The sequence below is a fragment of the Mandrillus leucophaeus genome, unplaced genomic scaffold (genome assembly GCF_000951045.1).
Source record: "Mandrillus leucophaeus isolate KB7577 unplaced genomic scaffold, Mleu.le_1.0 Scaffold433, whole genome shotgun sequence".
Lineage (NCBI taxonomy): Eukaryota > Metazoa > Chordata > Mammalia > Primates > Cercopithecidae > Mandrillus > Mandrillus leucophaeus.
Genome location: NW_012104621.1, coordinates 1,054,754 through 1,068,472, shown reverse-complemented (window position 1 = coordinate 1,068,472; position 13,719 = coordinate 1,054,754). Strand labels below are relative to the sequence as shown.

The following is a 13,719-nucleotide window of genomic DNA, read 5'->3' as shown; positions in this document are numbered from 1 at the left end:
AGTTGCTTGTTCCGAAACCTGTTAGTACCAGTAGTATTCATTAGTCTAATAATGTAATTATTATGTAAATGACAAAATAAGGGTGCAAAACCAAGTCGAATGCTTTGGAAAGACTTGATCGGAAAAAAAAAAGCTGTTATATCAGCTATAAAGAGGAAAGCTTCAAAAGGGGGGAAAAAGGAGCATAAAACATTAGGATTTCTCACTTGCTTCACATGTTTCTAAGCTCTAATCTCAAGTCTTCAATGAACAATTTCAGTTCTGCATATGATGCAGCACGACGGCATAGTTTATCCTAAATAATGGGAACGACAGTCAGTATATACATATTCAAAGAAAAGTCCTGAGCACTATATCAAATCATTGGCGGAAAAAAGGACCACATGTTTTACAATTCCTGCTTTAACTAGCTTTTATTAACTGAATTACTGATACTGATTTATTTAAAAACCATATCATTTGAATAATCTCTACGTTTTTTAAATCTACCATTCTAAAATCATTACCAAGCATCTGTCCTTTTGATTGCTAAACAATTCAAGTTGAATGAAGCTGTGCTAAAAACTAACCTCAAACACCTGTCTATTAAGACCCTTGCTGTTTGTATCTCTTACCACTTTGTTTAAAGCCTTAACACACTCACCTAAGTCCTTTTGTGGTTTAACATAAGGCTTAAAAAATTAAAATAATAGTGTTAAGTATGGAACCTGATGCTGCTGCTAAACACTTTTGGCTAGTCTAATACAATTCAATTTTCGATTTCCATTGATTCAATTATTTGGTCAGCATATGGGCAAGAAAGCAAGAGTTTTGTAACTGTGCTGGGAATCTGTATTAATAATGAAAATCTGCAGCTGGATATAGGGCTACACAGTAGTAAGTTATACATAACTTCAATCTTCAGACTTGAATGGCCAAAGGAATTATCTTTACGAAGTTCATAATCACTTACTTGCCTCTGGAACACTTGGCTTGAAATGATGTATGGTGATTCTCATAAAACACAGCACGTGGCTATTCTAAGCCTGGAATGTTAAATCTATCGAATGACTGAAATGATCTTCAGATACCACATGAACTGAAGCTGAATAAAACGAATCTATTACTATCCACATAGGATCTGAGGGGGGTATTACAAAGGTTACAGGATAAGACACTCTGTGCTTCAACTTCCCAACCCATTAATTACCATTATAAACTGACTGAATGTCCACTGACTATAATTTTGAAGGGATAATGCCACAAACATCTCAAACATCTCTTATGCATGCAGCGTAAGAGCTGAGATGTACTGATTCCTGGAGATATCTGCCTGTGTAAAGTTGTAGACATGTGTGGCACAGAGGTTCAGGGACCTTGATTCTTAAGTATGTATCAAACCTAAGTCACAGGACCTATCAAGGTTCTACCACCCGAAGTACCAACTTTCACACAAAGGTCTTTTATTTCCAGGATTCATTTATTGAAAAAACAAAGCACAAATGATGTAATATTTACACGAGCCGCCAGCTATAACATTCAACAGCCTTCTTCTAGAGCAGTAGTTCTCAACAGGGTGTAGATTTTGCCCCCAGTTGTCATCTGGCAATCCTTGGAGACATTTTTAGTAGTCCAACTAGGGGAAGCAACTGGCATCTAGTGGGTAGGGGCCAGGGATGCTGCTAAATATCCCACGTTGCATAGGGCATCTCCCAAAACAAATAATCTGGCCAAGAATGTCAATAGTGCTGATGTTAAGAAACCATATTCTAGAAAGCAGAGCTCCTCAGAACCAAATTTCAGTGAGGATGGGAGAATGGAGATGCTGAAAAACTAGCTGAATGAGAGCAGTTATTTTTTGTTGTTGTTTTTTAAACCTTAAGCACACTGTTCCCTTCTTTCTGGCTCATATATTTTGCCAACCCTTTATTCCACCTCTACAGTCTTCTTAACTTAACTTTCCAGGTGGCCTGTTCCAGTTTGGAATCATACCACAGCCTTTAAAGCAACCCTGTTAGGCCCTCTTATAAGCTTGAAAAGGGGAAAATAATGCTGTAGGAAGAGAAGGTATGATTTCTGAGGAAAAAAACTAGAAAATACATGTACATAGTCATATGTCTGAACTGCAAACCCTCTGTTCATTTTGGCTATATTAAAGGACAAGATTTGTCTGGAGAATGGGAGGACGCAGAAAGTATTAAGAAGTAAGAAATGTTCCACTCTCACCTGATAGTTGAGAGAATATGAAGGGGGGGAAAACTACAGACACAATCTGAACTTACGAACAGAAACATGATATTGAACTCAGAAGAGAACCTAGGTAAGGGAACAGGGAAATGAAATAAAACAATATGAATACAATTTGGGGAATTAGCTCAATGTACCCTGAAGAAAACATATCTATGGTAGTTCCCAAGGCAAGAACAGAGTTTTTTATTAAAATTTAACTGTGTAAAAGTTTTAAAATGTAAATTAAATATAACATTACCACTTCACTCGGACAGACTTGGCTAGTATAGAGAAGCAGGTATAAAATCCATCTGAAAGGATCTTAACAAACAAACAAATTTCCCCTTTATAAGGCAATCCTAATTTTATATGGGCACACTGGTACATCTTATAGCCTTACAATAAATTTTAGACCCACAAAATGGAAAACAAAAACCAACTCTGTAAAATAAGAAAGTAAAGTAACTAAAATCAACAACTTCAACATTACATTTTTAAACCTTAAGCACACTGTTTCCTTCTTTTTGGCTCATCTATTTTGATATTGAACAACTTCAAAGAAAGATAACATGCCTTGATCCTGCAGATTTAAAACAGAGGCAACCATCACTTCTGAAATAAACTATACTCTCCCAGAATAACAAATCCTTTCACTTCTATTCATTTTTTTCTTTAGTTAAGTAAAAAAATCAGCCACAGTCTAAAAGACAAGGACCTAATTCTAAGAAGCTTAAATGGGGCTAATACAGCAAATCTGAAATTTTTGCAAATTGCTGAAATTCCCAAAATTGTATTCGTATTGTTTCTGGCTAAGATTTCGAACAATCTAAATCCTTTCTTAAAAGAACAAACAATGGACTGCATATCCCATAGTAACTAAAAAGCTTCAGAGACATTTTTAAAGCAAGTCTAAGCAATTAGTTAAGATTCAGCACTGGACTAGTATCCACACACATTACTTTTCATTTAGTATTTCCCTTTCCTTGTTTATAAATGGACTACTACGTGAACTTCATTGGTACAGCCTCCTAATCTTACCTCCCTGAATCTTTGATAGTCAAGTCTCAACACAGAAGTCTAATTTTATAATCTTCCTATAAGATGCGACCCTCTGCTATCTCTCTAATCTTATCTCCTACAACTTCCCCCTCACTCTGCTCCAGCACCACTGGCTTCCTCCTGTTCTATGAACACGACAGGAACCCTATAGTCTTAAGGCTTTTGCGTCCATGGTTCCCTTTGTTTGGATCACTGCTTTTCCTCATACAGCTATAAGGCTGCTACCTTACCTCCGGCAAGTCTCTGATCAAATGGCATTCACAATGAGGCCTTCTCTAACCAACTTACAGAAAATAGTAACTTCTCCCTCACAGAAATCTCTACCCGCTTTACCTGATATCACTCCATAGCGTCTGTCACTGTATGATACACTACACTTTACTTGACTGTCTTCTCTCTACTCTAGAGGGGGGGGCTCTATCTTTATATTGTCCACTGCTGTATTGCAAGTAATTAGGACAGAGCTTGGCACTGTTAAGTATTTGTTGAATAAATCATTTTTCAGATATATTACTTTCCATATGATTGCTTCTATATATAGAGTATACACGTTATAATTACATATTATATGTAAAATATATATTATAAATATAAATGTATATAATATGTAAATATATTATATATTCTATTACAGTATTTTATATATATATAGAGAGAGAGTGTCAAGCATATGAAAGTCAGGGCAGAGACTGACAACAGCTGACAACTGTCCAGAAATGCTCAGATGCACGTATTTAATTCTGACTGTAATAATTCCTAGCCTATTTTAAGATAGCCTTCTATAATCCTTAAGCTTCTAAGAGTTCTCATTTTTTTAAAAATAGATGTTTAACTAAAAGGAAAGTATCCAAAATAATCTGATTCAGATCACTATGTAGGGTAAACTCCAGCTGATCGTTATCCAAATTGTGGCAATTTACAAAAATTTCAGATTTGCTGTATTATCAAACATGAACTGTATCTGCCTCTCCCATACTAAAATACCAACCATAAAAACTTTTGCTTAATGAAGGCCTTGTTTTACTTGTCTTATTTACTCTGAGGTTCCTGCAGCAAGACCCAAATGGACAGTGATTTGGCTGCAAGCTGGTGTTAAAAAGAAGCCAACTCCAAGAAAGTTATGTAAGTCTCCCAATAACCAAAGCAAAAGTTATTTTTCTACATATTTGCATTCCAATTCTCTAGGATGCCCTACAATGACATTTCCTCTCTCTTTAGGGATTACCTATAAGTGAGAAAAAGAAAGCATAAGAACAACAAAGAAATTGGAAAGAACAAAACACTCAAGTTCTCCAACCCCCAAGTAATGACTTGAGAAGTATATTAGTTTTTGATTAGTCAATTACAAAGTATAAGAAAATTGTATTATCGGCGGGCGCCGTAGCTCACATCTGTAATCCCGGCACTTTGGGAGGCCGAGGCGGGTGGATCGCCTGAGCTCAGAAGTTCAAGACCAGCCTGGGCAACGTGGCGAAACCCCGTTTCTACAAAAAATACAAGAGAAAAAAAAAAAAAAAAATTAGCTGGGCGTGGTGGCCTGCGCCTGTGGTCCCAGTTACTCAGGAGGTTGAGATGGGAGGATCACTTGAGCCTGAGAGGCAGAGGTTGCAGTAAGCCGAGATCGCGCCACTGCACTCCAGCCTGACAAGAGTGACACTCCGTCTCAAAAAGAAGGGGAGGGGATTGTATTTTCTGTGCCTTGCACACAGGTTACACAAGAAGCCTCTTGTGTTAGAAATCAAAGCATGCAGCATAGTTATTTAATTTATACCTGGGTAGTGAAGAGAGCCCTGGACTGGATTTGCTATTGCTGGTGTCTGGGAACTGACAGCTGTCTCTCCGTGTTATGCTCAATCTCTAAACCCTTAGGTGTCAGATGAGAAAGCTGGACTAGAATATCCTCTCAAACTACGCCTTCGTAGAAATCTGGTGTTTCACTATTAAAACTAAATGCATGCGATTCTGCCTCCACCTCAACTGCCACAGCACTCAAGGAGAGACAAACGTTAATGGATAAAACTTACTCAATTTAAAATGTCTGTTACGGTTTCTTTTCTTACATTGACAGCATCTGCTAACGTTTACCGCCTCTTAAGCGCTGGCAAATGATTAAAACATCATCGTTGCTGATGTGTATTACCTCATCTAACCTTCACAAAACCCAGAAGATATAAGTATCATTACGTCTATATTACAGACTAAAGTTTAAGGAGATTACATAACCTGGAAAAGATCACCAAGTAAATGGTAGGGTCTGGCTTTGAACCTAAACCCTCTGGTTCCAAAGTCTCATCTCTTAACCACTACTCTACACTCTCTTCAAAAAACAATACACTAAAACGTTAATAGAATTACTCTAAGTTTCACTTTTTTGGTGTGTGGATTTATGTTTTTGACCGATTGTAAGGCTTATGTATAATATAAGCATTTTTTTGTTGTTAAAACTAGAATTATTCCGTCTTTATGAAAACAACACTATGATCTCCACGAGCACAATCATCCAAATGCAGATGGGAACCCCTGTTCTAACTCTCTGAGGCCTGAAGTTAGTTTTCTAGCACTCTCTCTCACACGAGGGAAATGCGCTTACGGCCACTTCAAAATCTGCAGTAACCTGTGTCTGTTTATTAGGGACCTCTTGGCCGTGGGTAAGACAATATTCTTTCCCTGCAGCTCGAAATAAGGGAAATCAACGGATGACCACTACCGGAACAGAGTTCAGATTGCAACTCACGAGATCTCTCAGTTCTTTCCTTCAGTGAATTCTTCCGAGCCCTTCTCAGGTGCAGCTTTGAAGGTTAAAACGAGACACTGGGACCAGTGGGTCCCTAAGAGGCGGCAGCACAGACACAGGTGTGCTTCCCTGCTCGGTGGTGCTAAGGACCAAATTCTGAAGCGTCCTTAGAGACCAAGGGTCTACCCATGGGGTTCACCAGGCCTCCTTTCCCGAGGATCGGCCCTTGACTCAAAGAATTAGGGCGGGAGAGAAAAAGTCGCTTTCTAGAAGCCGCCCAGTCACACCGCCACTGTATTCCCCTCTTTCCCTCCGCGGCTCCCTGCACGTTCCCGGGGAGAAGAGCTTCCAGTCTCTTCCATGAACACTCAAAGATGCCGAGCCTCGGTTCCCAACTGGGAGCGGCCTCCGCGGCCGGGCAGCAGGTACTCACCGTCGTTCTCGTCGCTGTGCCGCCGCCGCGACATGCTGCCCTCCGGTGCGCCGCGGAGTCCAGAAACCAGGCGGTAAGCGCCGAGGAAACTGTCCTGCCGCTGGCCGGCGCAAGGACAGCTGCGAGGCGCGCGGAAGGGCCGGCACGCAGGCGCACTCGCTCGCCACGGCTCCCGGAAGCGCAGGAGAGGCCGCCGGGTGGGCTCGGCGCTGCGAGAGCCGGCGTGGGGAAGCTCAGTGGGCTACGGCCGTCGGGCACACACGCAACCGCCCCCTCAGGCTGCCCCCGCCTGCCGGCTGCTTCTTTCTCCCGCCTTCCGCTCTGTGTCCTTCCGGGGCCACGCAGAAAGTGCCGCCGTTTTGGCCAGTCAGAGACCCCGGACCGCTGTCGTCGTACGCCTGAAGGCGGGTGGTGCCGGCGGCCGCTCTAGTCCCCGCCTCCGCTCAGGCCGGTCCTCCGGGGCTTCTCAATGGTTTTCCCGGCGGCCTCTCAATGGTTTTCCCGGCGGCCCTTGCGCCGACGTCCAGGAGACTTCCGGAGCCGGGTGACGTCACGAACGAGCTTTTCTACCCAAACACGCGGCGTGGGAACGCGCTGCAGGGCAGTGAGCGGTGACGATTGCTAGGTGGAAACAGTGCAGGGAAGAGAGACCTAAGAAAGGATCAGGACTGGCGGGTATGTGCTCGTCTACTCCCACTTTCCGGCTTTTGCCGCCTTGGGAAAAGTGGGCGGAGAGGTTGGGCCAAGCTCGGCATGCGGGGTGGGGCTTGGGCGGGAGGCGGTGCCGCACGTGCCTCCCCCTGGGTTGGAAAGGCCGGCCCTGACGCGAGCGTGCTGCTCCCGGCTTGCCGGCTGGCCGTCATTTTCCCTAAGTTGTTTGCTTAAGAAGGAATAAATGATTGTTTTAGTAATCAAGGCTTATTGGGTACTTGTATGACTGTGTGTGACCGTCCCCTGCCCTGATGTCTTTATGAGTACCATACTGGCTTATCTGCTTTGTCCATGGCCATCTGAAATTTCACTCTCCCGGCCTAATTCTCTTTCAGTCTTACCCATTTCAGTAAATGACGTCATCCATCGGCTGCTTAATCCAAAAATTTAGAGAGTCTTTCTTAGCTCTTTTCCCTCACTTTTTACATAACAATGATCTGTAAACCCTGCCTGTTCTCCTTTCAACACAAATCCTGAATCAGATCGTGTTACTGCTCTGTTTAAAAGTCTCCTGTGACGGCCGGGCGGGGTAGCTAACGCCTGTAATGCCAACACTTTGGGAGGCCGACGTGGGCGGATCCGCTTGAGCCTAGGAGTTCAAGACCCATCTGGACAACGAGGCGAACACTGTCTTTACAGGAAAAAAAAAAAAAATTAGCCGGGCCTAGTGTTTGGCTCCTGTAGTCCCAGTTACTCGAGGGGAGGATTGGGGGCGGAGGTGGGAGGATCCCTTGAGTCCAGGAGGTCGAGAATACGGTGAGCCGTGATCACACCACTGCACTCCAGCCTGGGGGACAAGTGAGACCGTGTCTTAAAAAAAAAAAGTCTCCTTCGACTTTCCATTGCACACTCCATACCATGGCTTGTGGAGCTCTACCTCTCCTCACTGTACTCCAGACACTCTTTCTGTTCTTACAATAAGTCAAGCTTGTTCTTATTTTAGGAACTTATACTGTATCGTTTACCTGAAGGTCTCTGGTTCTAAATCTGCGTGACTGGCTCTTGGTCACTTAGGTCTCAGCTCAAATATCGGTCCTTAGTGAGGACTTCTTTGGTTACCCAATTGCTGTTTTATTTCATTCAGCGAATATTGTATTTATTAGCATTTAGCACCTCGTAGGTGCCAGGCAGAGTTCTGAATGCTGAGGATGTCGAGGTGAACAAAGGAAAACCCCTGCTGTCGTGGCGCTGATATATTCTAACGATCCATTCAGGAATAGCCCCAAATAGTGCCATCATAGGTAGTGAACAACGGGAGACTAGTAGATGAGATCAGAGGGGTAGGGAGAAGGTGCTCTGTAAGGACTTTGAACATTATCCGAGTAAATTGAGAAGTCATTGGAGTATGAATTTTTTTTTTTTTTTTTTGAGACAGAGTCTCGCTCTGTTGCCCACGCTGAAGTGCAATGGCACAGTCTTGGCTCATTGTAACCTCCACCTCCTAGGTTCAGGCAAGTCTCGTGCCTCAGCCACCCAATTAGCTGCAATTAAAGACATGCGCCACCACACCAGGCTAATTTGTGTATTTTTAGTAGAGATGGGGTTTCGCCATGTTGACCAGGCTAGTCTTGAACTCCTGGCCTCCCACAGTGCTGAGATTACAGGCATTAGCCACTGTGCGGGGCCAGTCTGACTTATTTTTTAATAGTTACCTCTCTGGCTCCCAAAGGAGGAAGATAGTTCTGCTGTTGCAATAGTTCAAGCTGCAAATGATAGTAGCTTGAACTAGGGTGGTAGTGAAGATGATGGTGCAAAGTAATCTGATTAGATTGTACTTCAAAAGCAAAGCTGGCCAGGCATGGTGGCTCACGCCTGTAATCCTAGCACTTTGGGAGTCCCAGCTGTACTCCCAGCTACTACTTGGGAGGCTGAGACAGAAGAATCACTTGAACCCGTGAGGTGGAGGTTGCAGTTAGCTGAGATCATGCCACTGCACTTCAACCTGGCGACTGAACGAGACCTGTCTCAAGAAAAAAAAAAAAAAAAAATAGGATTTTCTGAACAAGTGAATGATAGTGTGAGAAAATATGGAGTCAGGAATCATCCCAAAGTTTTTTTTTTGTCTGAGTAACAGAAAGAATAAAATTGTCTTGTACTCAGATAAGGAAGACTAGGGAAGACCAGAGTTTGGTTTTGAACAGTTGTATTTGAAGCTGAAGCTAGCTAGCTTCACATGCAGTGGGGTATGTGAATTTGTAGTTTGGGAGAAAGGCCCAGGTTGAAGATGTGAATTTGGAGTCATTTATTGTATAGTATTCTAAACAGAAAATTTCCTTTATGTTTCCCTTTTTTCTTTTTTCGTGTAATTTTCAAATATTTACAGAAGTAGGGAAAATTTATGATGCATCCCCATGTACTCATCATCAACTTCAGTAATTCTTAATTCATGAATATTCTGGTTTCGTTGATATTACGTCCTCTCACCCAATCATTTTGAGGCAAATATAGTTTTGAGTCCTTGGAAGTAGATGAGATCACCTGTGGGGTATGTATAGATATAGAGTAGTTCAACATTTAGAGGTTGGGGCAGCAAAGGAAACTGAGAAGCAGGGACCCTTATCCCTAGCTGGTATTTTCTTTTTTTTTTTTTTTTTTCTTTTTACTTACTTAATGTCTCTCCTTACCAGAATATAAGCTCCAAGAGAGCAGGGACTTCAACTGTTTCATTCATAGCTGCATTCCCAGGACTATTCCATGGGCCTGGCACATAGCAGAGGTGCCACAAATAGTAATAGTTCAGAGTATATACGTAAATGAAAATAAGCTGAGACTGAAAAAAGATGCAGAGTCTGAGGAGATCATTTTGGGGTGGTGGGAAAGGCACCCCACACTCAGGTGTGGAGACCTTGAATCAGGAAAGAACAGGGCTCATTTGTAGAACTGGGCATGGTCCAGTGTGGCCAGAGTAGGATATGTGATGGGGAATGGGGAGCATAGTCAGAGATGAGCCTAGAGTATAGAGAAACTTAAGTTTTTCAGGACTTCAAAGGAAGCAGTGACACGGGGTAGCAGACAAGACATAAGTGAAAGGTAACACTTGAACTCAGTCTTGCTATACATAGTAAGCATATGGGGAGGGAAAGAGATGAAAAAGTAAAGGAAACAAAGCAGCGGAAAGCATAAATGCTGGGACAGACCACATCAGGTCATATAGAGGGAGATTGGGAAAGATGCTGGAGGTGGGATCGGATTGGATAGTAATTCCTTTCTACAGTGTTACCTCCCACATGCACTGCCCTTATAGGTGAGTAAGTTCTCTGTTTCTAGAACAATGCCTGGAACCTAGAAGACCCTCCATAAATACTTGCTGAATGAATTTTAATTTGGAAATGATATATATTCTTTCTCTACCTTTACAATAAAACAGCTTTGAGCATGGAGGAAGTGTGTTGAATAAGATTCTTCTACTTATTTTTCTTCTGTCTGGGAGGCTTATAGGTTTGTGTAGAGTTAGAGATGTACTTTTTTCAGTGGGACTTTAAATGAAAGAGATTTTCATGAGAAAGGAAAGAGAAGCCAAAGAAGGTAGTGTTTCTTCACCCAGTCTCTTCCACTTATTTTTCAAATACAGGAGAATTGGGGTTTAATAAATCTGTATTACCTTGCCTTACCCTTAGAACAAAGCTCATTTTGAGCCCCATGGAAGCACCACTTAGCTGATTCAGATGCATTTTATGTGGTGCAAGTGACATCTTAATTTATGAATCCAAGGAACAAAGGTCCTTCATAAGGAAGTTGGTATTGCGTGTGTCTGTGTGTGTGTAGTCTCCATCAATCCCATCCAGCATTGTTAACAAGCAGTGTGTGTTCCGCCAGACATAAACTGCTCCTCGTTGCCTTCTCCTGGTTGAGGTACCCTGTAGACAGAGTTGTGAATTGTCAAAGTTTGTCACCAGTGTCTCCCACATTCTTTTTTCTCATTCTTAGGGGTGCTTTTTCTGCTCCTTCTTGTGGAGCTTAGGACCTCTTTACATGTTACTATTTTCACAACCTTGAGTGTCCATGTCTGGCTGCTTCCTTCAATGTTGTCCTCAAGAAACTAGCTTTGCCAGTTCACTAGTAATATGAAATAACCAGTTGTTATGCTGTGGGGCAAGAATTTGGACAGGGCACAACAGGAACACCTTGTCTCTGCTCTCAGCTCAGAGACCAATCTGGAATCTGAAGGGTCTAGTGGTTGATGCTGGCTGTCAGCTGGAGGCCTCCTCCGTTCCTCTCCACCTGGTTCTCTGTGTGTGATTTCTGCATGGGTTGGATTGGCTTACTCACAGCACAGTGGTTGGTCTCCTCAGCCTGAGCATCTCAGAATGAGAGCTAGTGCTGGCATCTCCTTTTGAGGACCCGACCTCAGTCATACAGCATTGCTTCCCTCACATTTTATTTTTGGGAGCAGTTAACAAGCCTGCCTAGGCTTAGGGAAATGGACCAGAAATACTGCTGCAGCCATTTTTGGAAAATATAATCTGTCACAGCTAATTTTTAAAGAAAATGTTAATGTTAAATTTAAAATACAGCATTAAATTAAAATATTACTAATATTACCATTCATTGAACCCTAGTGTATGCCAGACACTATATATTAATATTTCTTTCCAGTGCACAGTACAGTACTGTAATGTAGATACTACAATGCACAATTTCCACAAGAGAGATTTAGAACTCAGAAGTAGCTTGCCCATGTTCACATGCTTGGCAAACTGCTGCAGCACAAACCAAAGCCAATGCCTTTTCTCAGTGTGCCTCTTAGTGCTTGTTACCTGTAACCTTTGCTTTACAAAAGAACCAATACAGTATGATGGTTGTAGTGTGTCCGTTTTGACAAGATTTGGCCACAGTAGGGATTTTGACATTTCTTCTGGCTCATTACAGTGGGGCTCTCTTGGGAACTATTTCTTTTAAGGAAAGAAATTTGCATAGCCCTGAAATTAGGGGGCAAAAAGAAGAAAGCGTTTATAACTAAAGGTACTGGCACACAGCTTGATTGATTTGGGTTGTACCTGGTGCTTTTCTGGTATTATTTACCGTAATGTCTGCGTGGCTCGCTCCCTAATTCAGGTTTCTGCCCAAATGTTGTTGCTGCAGAAAAGCTTTTCCTACTCTCTGTGTTCGAAGGGCTCCTCCATCACTGCCTCCCTACCCTGCTGGTCATTCTTTATAACCTTTTCACCATCTGACTTTAAAAATAAAAAATCAATTTATCCACTTGTTTACTTCACCCCACTGGAATGTAAACTCTAAGCAGACAGAAACTTTTGCTTTTGTTTACTGCTGTATTCTCAGTGCGTAGAATAGTGCTTGACTTAGAGTCGTTGCTAAGTAAATACTATTGATTTAGTAAGTAAATGAATGCTTAGCTTGGGCTACTTTGCCCATGCTAATTTGCATGATTGATTAGCTTCATATCTTCTTCAAGAAGTAATCAAAGACTAGCATGGCTGCTTCTTTCTTACTTATATTCTAGGAGGTCTTTAACTGAAAGGAATATCTGCTTCACTGTTGCAACCAACCAGATGCCTTCTTCCACTTCACCAGACCAAGGAGATGACGTGGAGACCTGCATTTTAAGATTTTCTGACCTGGATTTAAAATATACGAGTCTTATTAATCCCAGCAGCAGTCTCAAAGCAGAATTAGATGGCAGTACAAAAAAGAAATACTCATTTGCAAAGAAAAAGGTAGAATTCCTATGAATGTTTCATGATCATGTGTGTGTGGTTAATGCAGATACATTTGGAAGTAGCTTATCAAGGATGCTCTCCAGCTCAAGGTCCAGTCTAGTCAGGGACATTAACCAGTGATGTTAATTCCATCCCAGGCAAAGGGTAATCCCAGGCAAAGGGTAATCATAGGCAAGTGTGGCCCTGAAATAGCCATGGTGGAGTACTTGAGGAGGGTGAATCCTAGACAGATGGATTAGTTTTCATTCCCCACCCCCCAGGTTAAAAAAAACCCATAAAGTTGAAAACCAAATGACAAGTGAAGAAAAAAGTTGGTAACTATGATCAACAAAAGATCACTAAAAACACTTCCATTTCAGTAAGAAGATAAATGCCGTAATGGAAAAATAGGCAACAGATGTGAACAGACAAGCCAGAAATAAACAAATAGAATAAGCAGGAAAAAGTATTCAGCATTACTACTAATCAAAGATATTAAAAAAAAAAATAGGGTAGCATTTCTTTTGCCTTTCATTTGGACCAACATTAAAAATATTGATGATACTGGTAGAACTCAGTGAGGCTGTGGATAAAATGGCACCCACATGCTTTTCTGGTTAGAGTATAAGTTGGTACATTTTTCCTGGAAGTCACTATTACAGATTAAAATTTAAGGCTCTTTGACCCCTCAATTTTTATTTTGGATGTTCTAAGTAGGTGATTAAAGATACAGAAAGACGGATGCATGGAATGCTCATTCAACATTGCTTTTAACTGCAAATATTAGAAACAATCTGAATGTTCATCAGTTGGTAACTGGTTAAGAGAATTTTCTGTTTGTTTTACAATAAGCATAAATAATTTTTATAAAAACAGTAATATTATTTTCTAAGAAAGAAGACATTTTGGTACGTTTC

General features: G+C 41.7%; 2 protein-coding genes across 2 annotated transcripts in view; one reads left to right on the top strand and one right to left on the bottom strand.

Annotated features, from left to right (window-relative positions):
- The window catches only part of NCBP1 (nuclear cap binding protein subunit 1, 80kDa), a 39,426-nt gene extending 32,286 nt beyond the window's left edge, over window positions 1–7,140 (bottom strand). Inside the window, exon 1 of the mRNA XM_011993744.1 lies at window positions 6,435–7,140. Within this exon, the coding sequence (XP_011849134.1) occupies window positions 6,435–6,468 (34 nt within the window). The 5' untranslated portion in view covers window positions 6,469–7,140. The remainder of the gene's footprint in view (window positions 1–6,434) is intronic.
- TSTD2 (thiosulfate sulfurtransferase (rhodanese)-like domain containing 2) overlaps window positions 6,670–13,719 on the top strand; it is a 33,859-nt gene continuing 26,809 nt past the window's right edge. The window contains exons 1-2 of the mRNA XM_011993745.1: window positions 6,670–7,109; window positions 12,607–12,820. Coding sequence (XP_011849135.1) covers window positions 12,656–12,820 — 165 coding nt within the window. The 5' untranslated portion in view covers window positions 6,670–7,109; window positions 12,607–12,655. The remainder of the gene's footprint in view (window positions 7,110–12,606; window positions 12,821–13,719) is intronic.